The sequence below is a fragment of the Palaemon carinicauda genome, chromosome 5 (assembly GCF_036898095.1).
Source record: "Palaemon carinicauda isolate YSFRI2023 chromosome 5, ASM3689809v2, whole genome shotgun sequence".
NCBI classification, from domain to species: Eukaryota; Metazoa; Arthropoda; class Malacostraca; order Decapoda; family Palaemonidae; genus Palaemon; species Palaemon carinicauda.
In genome coordinates, this window is record NC_090729.1 from 167,635,610 (window position 1) to 167,651,446 (window position 15,837).

At 43.9% G+C, this 15,837-nt stretch overlaps 1 protein-coding gene across 3 annotated transcripts in view; it reads left to right on the top strand.

The window, feature by feature from the left end:
• The window catches only part of LOC137641592 (uncharacterized), a 103,961-nt gene that overhangs the window by 28,045 nt on the left and 60,079 nt on the right, over nt 1-15,837 (top strand). For all 3 annotated transcript variants that reach the window (XM_068374301.1, XM_068374300.1, XM_068374302.1), the window contains exon 3: nt 1,344-1,566. In XM_068374301.1, the coding sequence (XP_068230402.1) occupies nt 1,344-1,566 (223 nt within the window). The remainder of the gene's footprint in view (nt 1-1,343; nt 1,567-15,837) is intronic.

Sequence of the window (15,837 nt, forward strand, 5' to 3'; positions counted from 1 at the left end):
CTCTTTTCCTCATGTGCTTAGCAACAGCTAAAAGAGTAAGTGAGATCCACGCCTTCAGCAGGAACATAGGTTTCACATCTGAAACGGCTACATGTTCCTTGCAGCTCGGTTTTTTGGCTAAAAACGAGCTTCCTTCCCGTCCTTGGCCTAAGTCGTTCGAGATCCCAAGCCTGTCCAACATGGTGGGGAACGAACTGGAGAGAGTACTTTGCCCAGTTAGAGCTCTTAAGTACTATCTAAGAAGGTCAAAACCATTACGAGGACAATCAGAAGCCTTATGGTGTGCTATCAAGAAGCCTTCTCTACCAATGTCTAAGAACGCAGTTTCTTACTACATCAGGCTTCTGATTAGAGAAGCAAATTCTCATCTGAAGGAAGAAGACCTTGCTTTGCTGAAGGTAAGGACACATGAAGTGAGAGCTGTGGCTACTTCAGTGGCCTTCAAACAGAACCGTTCTCTGCAGAGTGTTATGGATGCAACCTATTGGAGAAGCAAGTCAGTGTTCGCATCATTCTATCTCAAAGATGTCCAGTCTCTTTACGAGTACTGCTACACCCTGGGACCATTCGTAGCAACGAATGCAGTAGTAGGCGAGGGCTCAGCCACTACATTCCCATAATCCCATAACTTTTTAACCTTTCTCTTGAATACTTTTTATGGGTTGTACGGTCGGCTAAGAAGCCTTCCACATCCTTGTTGATTTGGCGGGTGGTCAATTCTTTCTTGAGAAGCGCCGAGGTTAAAGGTTGTGATGAGGTCCTTTAGTATGGGTTGCAGCCCTGTATACTTTAGCACCTTTGAGTTGATTCAGCCTCCCAAGAGGAACGCTGCGCTCAGTAAGGAAGACGATCTTATTAAAGGCAGAGTAACGGTTCAAGTCGACTTCCTTACCAGGTACTTATTATTTCATTGTTATTGTGGATAACTGATTATATGAAATACGGGATACTTAGCTATCCTTTAGTCTTGTACACTGGTTTTTTACCCACCCCCCTGGGTGTGAATCAGCTACATGATTATCGGGTAAGTTTAATATTGAAAAATGTTATTTTTATTAGTAAAATAAATTTTTGAATATACTTACCCGATAATCATGATTTAATCGACCCTCCCTTCCTCCCCATAGAGAACCAGTGGACCGAGGAATAATTGAGGAGGTGTCAACAAGAAGTACTTGAGTACCTGGCCACAGGTGGCGCTGGTAAATACACCCCCTTCTAGTATTGTGATAGCTGGCGTATCCCTCCATAGAATTCTGTCGGGCAACGGAGTTGACAGCTACATGATTATCGGGTAAGTATATTCAAAAATTTATTTTACTAATAAAAATAACATTTTACAGGACTTTTTTGAATGCTTGGTCTGTCATCGTAGTATGGCTGGAGTTGTTCCAGCTCAAGCTCATCTGAAAGGATCTCCTCATTTCAAAGCATTACGAAATCATAGATATACGTCGCCTCTAAATGATGTCTTTACAAGGCTGCACGTCGCTGAAAATGTCTTGACTGAGCAAAGACATGAAAGCCCAGGAGCAGCTGCCTATTCTGGAAATACCTCTGATGAAGGTATGTGTAGACTGAATAGATGAATCTGCACTGAAGACATGGTCTAATATATGATAAGAAAATGAAAGAATCTTTATATCAGTCGATTAAAAATAATTTGCATTACAAATCAAAACACATCGATTACCTGATTTTTGGAAAATCACTTCTTTCCACAAATAGTTTTAGAAATTCATAATCCATACGTAAGGCTACCTTAGTAATATTAAGTATTGTATATCGGTTTGGAAAGCATGTGTCTGTTGGGAGTTGCTAGCACTAGTTGAATGTAGTGTACTACGTGACCAATTCTTTAACCTCTTCACTATGATGACGTTCGCTAAACTTCAAAATATGCCAGATATGTCATTTACACATAAAAACCCAGTGGATGTTTAAAACATCCATATATCTTACCAAAGAGTACAACACATGGTCGTATATCACACTTAAGGCTTCCCATCCTCAATTTTATCCCCGTCCCTCCTTTCTTCAGGCAACTAATAAAGACTTTGCGATTCTAACCTTTATTCCTGATTGTCCATCCATCCATATACCAAAGGCACTTCCCCCAATTTTGGGGGGTAGCCGACATCAACAAGAAACAAAACAAAATAGGGGACCTCTACTCTCTACGTTCCTCCAGCCTAACCAGGGACTCAGCCGAGTTCAGCTGGTACTGCTAGGGTGCCACAGCCCAACCTCCCACATTTCCACCACAGATGAAGCTTCATACTGCTGAGTCCCCTACTGCTGCTACCTCTGCGGTCATCTAAGGCACCAGAGGAAGCAGCAGGGCCTACTGGAACTGCGTCATAATTGCTCGCCATTCATTCCTATTTCTAGCACGCTCTCTTGCCTCTCTCACATCTATCCTCCTATCACCCAGAGCTTTCTTCACACCATCCATCCACCCAAACCTTGGCCTTCCTCTTGTACTTCTCCCATCAACTCTTGCATTCATCACCTTCTTTAGCAGACAGCCATTTTCCATTCTCTCAACATGGCCAAACCACCTCAACACATTCATATCCACTCTAGCCGCTAACTCCTTTCTTACACCCGTTCTCACCCTCACCACTTCGTTCCTAATCCTATCTACTCGAGATACACCAGCCATACTCCTCAGACACTTCATCTCAAACACATTCAATTTCTGTCTCCATCACTTTCATTCCTGATTGTGTTAGGACTATTTTAGATTGTGGTTGTTACCATGCTTAATGGCAACACACTTTAGCTAATGGCGACATTCCATACATGGGGCATCATTCTAACCCCCCCCCCCAACACCCCCCCCCCCCAGCTTAGAAATGTAGCCATCCTTGCATTTTACCCCACACATGAGACTTGCTATTCAAGTCTTCATTGATGATTATGTAAAGGCTATTTCAGTGTATTTCGATGTTGGCATATGTGATCAAATCAAACAGGAAGCATTGTCTAAAGTGAGACGTAGCTGTTTTATGCACAGAATTACATTACTATAATTTAGAGTAGAATAATATAACAACAAATTTCTGAAAACTCATTCTATAGTCACTTCACAATGAATAGAAATGATTTTTTTTTTAGTGTAAAAAAAAAAATACAAACTTGAAAAATTTATTCTGTAATCAGCAGTGAAACAAATAAACATGGAAATGTAGATAACAGTAAGTGTGCATGTATATCCGATGAGGACAAATCTCGTATGTAGCTACTGAGGGGGATCTGCTGCCTCGTAGTGAAGGGGTTAAGATGTGATTGCATTATTTTAATTTTTCTGTGTACAAATTATAATAAGCAACAGCATCCTGTGTTTGGAGACCTTTTTTTAAATATTTAACTTAGCCGGTGAATATATAGCTGCAACTCTGTTGCTCGACAGACAAACTCTACGGAAAAAACTCGCCAGCGATCGCTACACGGGTTGCGGGTGTGCCCAACAGCGCCATCTGTCGACCAGATACCCAGCTCTTATGTAAACAAAGACTCAATTTTCTCTCTGTCGACGTGTCGACAAGACGTACTTTACTCGCTGTTGCTAAACTGGAGTTTTTCACATCATATTGGTGAAGTACTATATTCTGGTTTTGAGCTTTCGCAATGCAGGTGTTTTATCTTCATCTTAAATCTTGAACTCGTTTTGGATAGATTTAATTATGGTGACAAAGAGAGTATGGACTTTCTTTCACTTTTAAATCGCCGACCCTTCCCTTAGACGGAAGTGTGTTTAGACTTTTAGTAATTATCTTATCACGTTATAAATTATTTATAGATTTTCCTCTATATATTTTATATCTCTCCGCCTTTATTAGGCCTCTTCGATTAACTTTCCATTTATTATAAACATATAAAAATAAATTTTAATGTTTTGTTTATATGCGACCTTTCCTGAGAGTAGGCGGTCCTAACTTGGAAACCGAAGTTAATCAACGTTGAGCCCTTTATATTGTAAATAGCTTTTAAAGAGCTAATGATTTAAAACTTTAAATGTAATATTTTATGAAAGAATTTCTTTGATAGTCTTCGTACTGTTTTCAAAGATGAACTAACGTTTATCAAAGATGAACTAACGTTTAGTTTATTTATTCTACGCAGTTGTTGACGTTCAGGACGTTCAACATGCGCTCTATCGTTACGAGAGAGAGAGAGTGTATCACGGTTTCACTTTGCAGTAAGAGTAAATCGATTCTGACGTTTTGTTCATTCTTTCTTAGCTTAAATGTTTTAAATTCTACTTTAAAGGAACTTTTTATTTGAAAAACCTTTCAGTTTTTTTCCTTTAGTCAAATAACATGTTTTTTTGACGAAATGTAATTGGGCTCTTCTCTTAGGTGCGAAATCAAGAGAGAAAGAGAGAGAGAGATAGAGACGGAGGGAGAGAGAGGAGAGAAAACGTTCCGTTCAAGCGGGTAACGTTGTTCTCGAGTTACTCTCGTCCCTAGTCTCTGTACGGGGAGGAAGGATAAAACGTTTTTAGTTTTTTATTCTCATCCCCAGGCTATGTGCGGTGAGAGATTGAAAACGTAGTTTATATGAACTAGTGTTTAGTCTCTTCCCCAGCCACTGATTTTTGTTTTTATCTTTAAATATGTTTTCGGTTTTTTTGCTGGTATTAATGAGCTTGCATTATACGACTGATTTCGCAATTACTACCTTTTAATGAAGGGTAGAATTGCGTGTTTCAGGTAGAAATCAGTAAAAGTTTCGATTTCAGTGAAATAAGTGCAAAACAGAAAATCGAAGTGATAAAGTGATATTGCGCAAAGTGTTACAGTGTTGCGTCCGAGGGTTCGTCTGTTCGTGCCTGTCGTTCACCTAGTCTGGGACCTCTTGCAAGCTCCCAAACAGGGGAGAAGTAATGTCGAACGACTTATGGGTTCGAGAGGCCTTGATCAACGAACAGACGTTTCCCTCTATGGTATCGGGTGTATCTTACCAAGATCTCCCCTACCTTAAGACGAGAGAGACGTTTTTTCTCCTCGTCATCCGAAGGCTTTTCGCATAAGAAACCTGTCACAAGGTTTCGAAGCCCTTAAGCGAAAGTCAGTCCTTTCAGGACAGGTCCAGCGTCCTGGTTACAGCCATTAGGACAGCTCTGACCCTATGCAGTCATCGGATAACTGCTCGCCGCCTAACAAAAGCGTAACACAGACTCCGAGTCTTTTTTGTTGGCAAAGTGTTGCGGTCACAGACGTTACCCTCGTCTCTTACCACAACCATTTCCGTTGATCCTTAATGGGTTGTATGGCAAGACATGCAGAATATGCTTGCCTCCCTTATGGAAGACTATTCTGCCGATTAGTCCGTTGAGTCTAGCCGTTTATCTCATCGATATCCTGGCTTTCAGCCAACCTAACGTTCCTTTGTGCTTCCTGTTGACGTTGGTGTAGCTAAGTCACGTCAGTCAGGTTGTTTAGAACCACACTCGATGCGGTCTCGTGTGGATTTTCAGCCGCATTTGGACGTTAGGCCACTTGCTGATGCTCCTGTTGACGTTCAAGACGTTCGCTAACAATCGGAGTTGACTTGTTTTGACGCTGTGCGTCAACCTCCGCATTCTAGAGTTGTTTTGACTGCTCAGTCTAGGCAGTCAAAGCAGTCTCGAGTGGACGCTGTGCGTCCTCACGCACCTGTTGTGGTTGACAGTTCAGTTGTTGACAGTTCACAGACTGTCAAGCAGTTACATGACGTTGCGTCCTGGTCCGCTACTAATGCACCAGTGAGTGTGGACTCTGCTTGTAAAGCATTGCCACCACGGTAGGTCACTCCCTTGCTTGAGACTCAGCTTTTATCGGACAAGGTTCCTGTAGATGAGGAAGTTGCTGTTCCCCCTCCTACTGATATTCCCTTGAGGACTCTGTCAGATGGAGAGGAGCCTAAAGCTGCTTAGCCCTCTATGGACTTTAATTAAATCATGATGATTTTTTTTAAGGATCTTTGTCCGGATCTTTTTGTAACTGCTGCTCCTCGTTCGCCTAAACGTCAGAGCTTACACTAGGCCTAGCTACTTCGAAGCTGTTGTTTTTAAGCTAGTGCTCTCTCGCTCTCCTAGAGAGCTTTACGTTGGCTAGGCGACTGGTTTATCACCAGGAGGAGTTTGGGGGATACAGCCTTTGCTTTCCCTTCTTTTAAACTGGCTTATAGAGCAAGAGTCTGATATGTCACGAGAGAAGTTCTCGGCTTGGGAGTTCATGCCTCTGCCCTGATAGACTTCTCAAATCTCGTAGACTCTCCCTGGCGCCTGGCCAGGAGACGCTCCAAGTTTTTTACAGGTCAACTTCACAGCGGTTTTCGAGCCTTTGAAGTTTTGCTGTACAATTATGTCATGCATAAACAAGGCTTTCAGGGATGGAAAGCGGTACCGCCTCAGTCGCTAACCCCGTCTGTTGCCGCACCTGCTCCCGTAGACCCTAAATGGGCTTTGCTGCAAGACATGCAGTCCAAGCTTGCGTCCTTGATAGAGGACTTTAATGCGGAGAAGGTTGCTGCCGAACCTTCTGGCCAACAACCTTCCAACCGGTCGGTTGTGCATCCTGTTGACGCTGAGGTAACCTTCTCGTGTCTGCCAGTTGAGGTGGTTCCTCCACCGATGCGACCCAGTGTGGGTTGCCAGCCGCACGTTGACTTTAAGCGACGCTCGGAGGTGGTTGTTGACGTTCAGGACGTTCAACAACCAGCAGAGGTGACTTGTTTTGACGCAGTGCGTCAACCTCAGCAACCCGGTATGGTGTTGACTGCACAACCCAGACGGTCTAGACAGTCTCGGGTGGACGCTGTGCTTCCTCGCGCACCCATGGTTGTTGACAGTTCACAGACTGTGCAGCAGTTCCATGATGTTGCGTCCGGCTCCGTCACGCATGCACCAGTGCGACCGGACTCAGCGAGCCAGATGTTGCCCACTCCGTTGCCGTTTCCTCATCAGTTTTCGGATGAGGAACCCTCTGATGAGGACGTTGCTGAACAACAAGACGATCAGCCCCCAGAATAGATCAAGCCCTGCTATCCATCCAGAAGATGCTGAAGAAGGAACGCTGCTCAGTCAGGCTGTGGATGAGTCTGGTAGGGACGCTGTCATCCGTGGAACAATTTGTGTCACTAGGAAGACTACACCTCCGTCCTCTTCAATACCATCTAGCTTTTCACTGGAAAAAGGACAAGACGCTAGAAGCGGTCTCGATCCCGATTTTCGAAAAGATAAAGTCTTGTCTGACTTGGTGGAAGGACAATATCAACCTAAGAGAGGGTCTTCCCCTGGCTGTTCAGACTCCCAACCACGTTCTCTTCTCGGACGCATCGGACGTGGGCTGGGGCGCGACACTAGACGGTCGGGAATGCTCAGGACTGTGGAACTCGAGTCAGAGGAGCATGCATATCAACTGCAAGGAGCTGTTGGCAGTACATCTGGCCTTGAAAAGCTTCAAGTCTCTCCTTCGAGGCAAAGTGGTGGAAGTAAACTCGGACAACACCACGGCTTTGGCGTACTTCTCCAAACAAGGAGGTACCCACTCACTGACGTTGTACGAGATCGCAAGGGACCTGCCCATCTGGTCAAAAGGTCAAGACATCTCCCTAGTAACGAGGTTCATCCAAGGCGACTTGAACGTCATAGCAGATTGTCTCAGTCGGAAAGGGCAAGTAATTCTAACCGAATGGACCCTCCACAAGGATGTGTGCAAGAGACTTTGGGCCACTTGGGGTAAACCATCCATAGATCTCTTTGCAACCTCGCTGACCAAGAGGCTTTCAATCTATTGCTCTCCAGTCCCGGACCCAGCGGCAATACATATAGATGCTTTCCTCCTAGATTGGTCACATCTGGATCTCTACGCATTCCCACCGTTCAAGATTGTCAACAAGGTACTGCAGAAGTTCGCCTCTCACGAAGGGACAAGGTTGACGTTAGTTGCTTCCCTCTGGCCCGCGAGAGAATGGTTCACCGAGATACTTCGATGGTTAGTAGACGTTCCCAGAAGTCTTCCTCTAAGGGTAGACCTTCTACGTCAGCCACACGTAAAGAAGGTACTCCAAAGCCTCCACGCTCTTCGTCTGACTGCCTTCAGACTATCGAAAGACTCTCGAGAGCTAGAGGCTTTTCGAAGGAGGCAGCCAGTGTGTTTGCTAGAGCAAGGAGAGCGTCTCCCTTAGAGTCTACCAATCGAAGTGGGAAGTCTTCCGAGACTGGTGCAAGTCAGTTTCTGTATCCGCGACCAGTACCTCTGTAACTCAAATAGCTGATTTTCTCTTATACCTGAGAAAAGGACGATCCCTTTCAGCTCCCACTATCAAGGGCTACAGAAGCATGTTGGCATCGGTCTTCCGGCATAGAGGCTTAGATCTTTCCAAACATAAAGATCTGCAAGACCTCCTTAAGTCTTTTGAGACCACCAAGGAGCGTCGTTTGGCTACCCCTGGATGGAATTTAGACGTGGTACTAAGATTCCTCATGTCAGACAGGTTGGAGCCGTTACAATCAGCCTCCCTGAAAGATCTCACTCTTAAGACTCTTTTCCTGGTATGCTTAGCCTCGGCTAAAAGAGTCAGTGAGATTCATGCCTTCAGCAAGAACATCGGATTTTCGTCGGAAAAAACCACTTGTTCGCTGCAACTTGGTTTTCTAGCCAAAAATGAGCTGCCTTCTCGGCCTTGGCCTAAATCTTTCGATATTCCCAGCTTATCGGAGATCGTAGGCAATGAACTAGAAAGAGTCTTATGCCCTGTTAGAGCTCTTAAGTTCTATTTAAAGCGTACTAAACCTTTACGAGGCCAATCTGAAGCTTTATGGTGTTCAGTTAAGAAACCATCCTTGCCTATGTCAAAGAATGCTTGGTCAGACTTTATCAGATTGTTAATACGAGAAGCTCATTCACATCTGAGTGAGGATGACCGAACTTTGCTTAAGGTGAAGACGCACGAAGTTAGAGCTGTAACAACTTCCGTGGCCTTTAAGCAAAATATATCTCTGCAAAGTATAATGGACGCAACCTATTGGAGAAGCAAGTCAGTGTTCGCGTCATTTTACTTGAAAGATGTCCAGTCTCTTTACGAGAACTGCTACACACTGGGACCATTCGTAGCAGCGAGTGCAGTAGTGGGTGAGGGCTCAACCACTACAATTCCCTAATTCCATATCCTTTTAATCTGTCTCTTGAAATGTTGTTTTTTATGGGTTGTCCGGAAGGCTAAGAAGCCTTTCGCATCCTGGTTGATTTGGCGGGTGGTCAAAGTCATTTCTTGAGTGCGCCTAGATTAGGGGTTTGATGAGGTCCTGTTGTATGGGTTGCAACCCTTGATACTTTAGCTTCTAGGGGTCGATCAGCATCCTAAGAGGATCGCGAGGCTCCGTAAAAGTGTAAACATATATTACTGGTCTCTACCCACCATCCTGGGTGTGAATCAGCTATATATTCACCGGTTAAGTTAAATCTTTAAAAATGATATTTTAATTATAAAATAAATTTTTGAATATACTTACCCGGTGAATATATAAATTAAATGACCCTCCCTTCCTCCCCAATAGAGACGCAGTGGGACGAGGAGAAAATTGAGTCTTTGTTTACATAAGAGCTGGGTATCTGGTCGACAGATGGCGCTGTTGGGTACACCCGCAACCTGTGTAGCGATCGGTGGCGAGTTTTTTCCGTAGAGTTTGTCTGTCGAGCAACAGAGTTGCAGCTATATATTCACCGGGTAAGTATATTCAAAAATTTATTTTATAATTAAAATATCATTTTTCGTGTATTTTAATTTTTCTGTGTCTACAATATATTGAGATTATAATAAGCCACAGCATCCTCAGTGTATGTACTTGTTTGCATGTATTTTAATTCTTCTGTGTCTACACCATATTGAAATTATAATGAGCAACAGCATCCTGGGTGTGTCTACTTTTACAAGCATTGTATTTATATTTTTATCTTTATTCTTAAGTTTTAAAGAAATAAAGTATGGAAACTCCTCATCAACACAGTCGTGAACTTTATTCTGGAAGTATGGCCTCCTAGGTCTCTATCTTGTTTTCTGTCTTGAAGTTCAATGAGTTTATAATTGATAAAGATGTGTTATGTGTTGATTTTAATTCACAACTTCAACAGAAAACTTGATGTTTTCCTTTAAAATATTCCGGTCACTCGTTTATTGTGTTAGTACTTCATGCTGTGGTGAAGTATTATGATTTTTACTGGAATGCTGAACTCCTTCCAGAAAAATTTTGATTTTAATCCCTGTACCTTTGATGCCTGAACAAACCTTTCTTGAAAGTTTGTTGGCTACTTCAAACTCTCTTCTTAATTTCTCATTTAATTTCTTGATTTAAAGAGCAATTGGTAGTCACTTGTATTTGCAAAGGAAGGAAATGTAGAATTTGAATTATTTTTTTTACTTTCAGTAGTCACTTTTTCATATGGAGCTATTTTTTATTTTCGAAAGTCTGTAGACTGTAAGCAATAAAATTCTGTATCTTGTCATCTTGAATGAAAAAAAAATCTGTTAATAATCAAAGAGTTAGATGCTTGTGTCATTTCCATGAAGTTAGTTGTGTAAATATGTTCTTATAGTTGTGGTTTTCCTTACCACTGAGAATCAAAATATGGGCTTTTAGCAGTGGTTTTCCTCCACTGAGAATCAAAATAGGGGCCTTTAGCAGTAGTTTTCCTCACCACTGGGAATGAGAAAATGGACTTTAAACAGTAGTTTTGCTCACCACTGGGAATCAAAATAATGGCCTCTAGCCGTGGTTTTCCTCACTACGCCGAATGAAAATATTGGCTTTTAGCCGTGGTTTGCCTCACCACTGGGAATCAAAATATGGGCCTTCAGCGGTGTTTTCCTAACCACTAGCAATCAAAATATGGGCCTTCAGCGGTGTTTTCCTCACCACAGGGAATCTAAATAAGATCTTTTATCTACGGAGAACCTCACGACTAGTAATCGAAATATGGGCTTGTAGCAGTAGTTCTCCTCACCACTGGGAATGGAAGTATTGGCTTTTAGTAGTAGTTTTCCTCGCCACTAGGAATTGAAATTTTGGATTTAGCAGTTTTCCTTACCACTGGGAATCGAAATAAGGGCTTTTATCTATGGATTTCCTCACTGCTAATTGAAATATGGACCTTAGCAGTAGTTTTCTTCACTACTTGGAATCTAAATATGGGCTTGTAGCAGTTTTCCTCACCACTGGGAATTGAAATATTGGCCTTTAGCAATAGTGTTCCTCACCACTGGGAATTGAAGTATGGACTTTCATCAGTAGTTTTCCTCACCTTTGGAATTGAAACAAGGTCTTTCAGTAGTAGTTGTCCTCACCATTGGTAATTGAAATCTTGCCTTTTAATAGTAGTCTTCCTCATCACTAGGAATTGAAATATCGGCCTTTAGCGACAGTTTTCCTCACCGCTGGGAATTGAAGTATGAACTTTCAGCAGTAGTTTTCCTCACCTTTGAAATTGAAATATGATATTTTAATTATAAAATAAATTTTTGAATATACTTACCCGGTGAATATATAATAGCTGCTACTCAGCGGCTCGACAGAAAACACACTCAAAGAACTCGCGAGCGATCGCTATGAAGGTTGCGGGTGTGCCCACCAGCGCCAACTATCGGTCAGATACCACTCTTGCATGTAAACAAACCCTTCAATTCTTCTCGTCCCGCTGCGTCTCTATTGGGGAGGAAGGGAGGGCCTTTAATTTATATATTCACCGGGTAAGTATATTCAAAAATTTATTTTATAATTAAAATATCATTTTTCAATATTAAACTTACCTGATGATCATATAGCTGTCAGCTCTGCTGCCCGACAGAAAAACCTACGGGCGGAATACGCCAGCGATCGCTATACAGGTGGGGGTGTACATCAACAGCGCCATCTGTCAAGTAGGTACTCAAGTACTCGATGTCAACACAGAACCAATTTTCTCTCTGTCGTGCCACTGGCAAGACCTACTAAATACGCTGTTACTAACTGGATTTGTTTTCACAAGTATTTGGTGAAGTACACTATTCCAGTTTTGAGCTTTCGCTATGCAGGGGTTTTATCTTCATTTCAAAACTTGAACTCGTTTTGGATAGATTTAATTAGGGTGACAAAGAGAGTATGGACTCTCTTTCACTTTTAAATGGCCGACCCTTCCCTTAGACAGAAGTGTGTTTAGGTTTTTAGTAATTTTGCTTAACACGTTATAGCTCTATATATTTTATATCTCTCCGCCTTTATTAGGCCTCTTCGATTAACTTCCCTTTTATTATAAACATATAAAAATAAATTTTTATGTTTTGTTTATATGCGACCTTTCCTGATAGTAGGCGGTCCTAACTTGGAACCGAAGTTAATCAACGTTGAGCCCGTTATATCGTATTTACCCTTTAAAGAATTTAAAACTTTTTAAATTTAATGTTTTATGAAAGAATTTCTTTGATAGTCTCGTACTGTTTTCAAAGATGAACTAACGTTTAGTTTTTTAGTCTACGCAGTTGTTGACGTTCAGGACGTTCAACATGCGCTCTATCGTTACGATAGAGAGAGAGTGTATCACGGTTTCACTTTGCAGTAAGAGTAAACCGATTCTAGCGTTTCGTTCATTCTTTCTTAGCTTAAATGGTTTAAATTCTAAATTAAAGGAACTTTTTATTTGGAAAACCTTTCAGTTTTTTTCCTTTAGCAAATAACATGTTTTGACGATATATTATTGGGCTCTTCTCTCAGGTGCGAAATCTAGAGAGAAAGAGAGAGATAGAGACGGAGGGAGAGAGAGGAGAAAAAACGTTGCGTTTAAGCGGATAACGTTGTTCTCGTTTTACTCTCCTCCCTAGTCGCTGTAGGGGAAGAAGGTAAAACGTTTCTAGGGTTTTATTCTGGTTCCCAGGCTATGTGCGGTGAGAGATTGTAAACGTAGTTTATTGGAACTAGTGTTTAGTCTTTTTCCCAGCCACTGAATTCTTTATCTTTATATATGTTTTCAGTTGCATTATACGACTTTTCGCAATTACTACCTTTTAATGAAGGGTAGGATTGCGTGTTTCAGGTAGAAATCAGTAAAAGTTTCGATTTCAGTGAAATAAGTGCAAAACAGAAAATCAAAGTGATAAAGTGATATGCGCAAAGTGTTACAGTGTTGCGTCCGAGGGTTCGTCTGTTCGTGCCTGTCGTTCACCTAGTCCGGGACCTCTTGCAAGCTCCCAAGCCCAGGGGAGAAGTAATGTCGAACGACTTATGGGTTCGTCAGGCCTTGATCAACGAACAGACGTTTTTCCCTCCGTGGTTTCGGGCGTATCTACCCAAGATCGCCCCACCCACACAAAGACGAGAGAGCCCATTTACTTCTCGTCTGCGGAAGAGGTTTCTCGTAAGAAACCTTGGACCAAGGTCTCGCAGCTTATTAAGTGCAAGTCGGTCCCTTCCGCGCAAGTCCAACGGCCCAGGTGTAGCCACTGGGTCAGCTCGGACTCGCTGCAGTCTTCCGATGACTGCACACCTCCTAAGAGAGGTAAAGCGGTACCGCAACAGGCAGTAACACCGTCTGTTGCCGCACCTGCTGCTGTAGACCCTAAGTGGTCTTTGCTACAGTCTATGCAGACACAGTTAGCATCTTTTTTGCGAGAGTATCGTGCGGAGAAGGTTGACGCTGCACCCGTTAGCCTACAACCTACCTCGGTTGTGCGCCCAGCAGACGCTGTGGCTGCCTGTTCCCACACTCCAGCTGTGAGAGCTCCTCCACCCATGCGCAGTCGACCCTGCCAGACGCATGCTGACGTTCACAGACGCACCCGTTAGCCTACAACCTACCACGGTTGTGCGCCCAGCAGTCGCTGTGGCTGCCTGCTCCCACATTCCAGCTGTGAGAGCTCCTCCACCCATGCGCAGTCGACCCTGCCAGACGCATGCTGACGTTCACAGACGCACGGAACCCTCCGTTGACGTGCGTGTGCTACCACAACAACAGGAGGGTGGAGTTAAGCTGCCGTGTTTTGACACGGTGCGTCAGCCTCCGCAACCCACTGTGGTTACCGCCACTCGCCCGCAGCAGACTAGTCAGTCAGGAGTTGAGGCTTCCCCACACAGCTTTGGTTGTTGCCAGCTCACAGACTGTCAAGCAGTTACATGACGTTGCCTTCTGGTCTGCTTCTAATGCACCAGTGCTGTATGTCCTCACGCACCTGTTGTGGTTGACAGTTCAGTTTTTTGACAGTTCACAGACTGTCAGGCAGTTACATAACGTTGCCTTCTGGTCTGCTGCTAATGCACCAGTGCTGTATGTCCTCACGCACCTGTTGTGGTTGACAGTTCAGTTTTTGACAGTTCACAGACTGTCAAGCAGTTACATAACGTTGCCTTCTGGTCTGCTGCTAATGCACCAGTGAGACCCTCACTGAGATAACCTAGCTTTTCTCGGACAAGGTTCCTGTAGATGAGAAAGTGCTGTTCTCCCTCCTACTGATATTCCTTTGAGGACTCTGTCATTTGGAGAGGAGCCTTAAGCTGCTTAGCCTCCTATGGACTTTAATTAAATCATGATGATTTTTTAAGGATCTTCGTCCGGATCTTGTAACTGCTGCTCCTCGTTCGCCTCACGTCAGAACTTACACTAGGCCTAGCTACTTCGAAGCCGTTGTTGTTAAGCTAGTGCTCTCTCGCTCTCCTAGAGAGCGTTACGTCGGCTAGGCGACTGGTTTTTGCACCAGGAGGAGTTTTAGGGATACAGCCTTTTGATTTCCCTTCTTTTTATCTGGCTTATAGAGCGAGAGTCTGATAGGACACGAGAGAAGTTCTCAGCTTGGGAGTTCATGCCTCTGCCCAGGTAGACTTCTCAATTCTGGTAGACTCGGCCAGGCGCATAGCCAGGAGACGCTCCAGTTGTTTACAGGTCAGCTTCTCAACTTTTGTCGATCCTTTGAAGTTTTGCTGTACTATTATGTCACACATAACAAGGCTTCCAGGGATGGTAAATGGTTCCGCTTCAGTCGCTAACCCCGTCTGTTGCCACACCTGCTCCCGTAGACCCTAATGGGCTTTGCTGCAAGACATGCAGTCCAAGCTTGTGTCCTTGATAGAGGACTTATTACAGAGAAGAACCTTCTGGCCAACAACCTTCCTACCGGTTGGTTGTGCGCCCTGTTGACGCTGAGGTATCCTACTCGCGTCCGCCAGTTGAGGTGGTTCCTCCACCGATGCGACCCAGTGTGGGTTGCCAGTCGCACGTTAACGTTAAGCGACGCTCGGAGGTGGTTGTTGACGTTCAGTGTGTCGCTAGGAAGACGTTCAACAACCAGCAGAGGTGACTTGTTGTGACGCAGTGCGTCAACCTCAGCAACCCGGTAGGGTGTTGACTGCACAACCCTGACAGTCTAGACAGTTTCGGGTTGACGCTGTACTTCCTCGCGTCCCCATGGTTGTTGACAGTTCACAGACTGTGCAGCAGTACCATGATTTTGCGTCCGGCTCCGTCACGCATCCACCAGTGCGACCGGATTCAGCGAGTCAGACGTTGCCCACTCCGTTGCCGTTTCCTCATCAGTTTCGGATGAGGAACCCTCTGATGAGGACGTTGCTGAACAAGACGATCAAACCCCAGCCCTGCTATCCATCCAGAAGATGCTGAAGAAGGAACGCTGCCCTGTCAGGCTGTGGATGAGTCTGGTAAGGACACTGTCATCCGTGGTTCAATTTGTGTCACTAGGAAGACTACACATCCGTCCTCTTCTATACCATCTAGCTTTTCACTGGAAAAAGGACAAGACGCTAGAAGCGGTCTCGATCCCAGTTTCCGGAAAGATAAAGTCTTGTCTGACTTGGTGAAAGGACTTTAT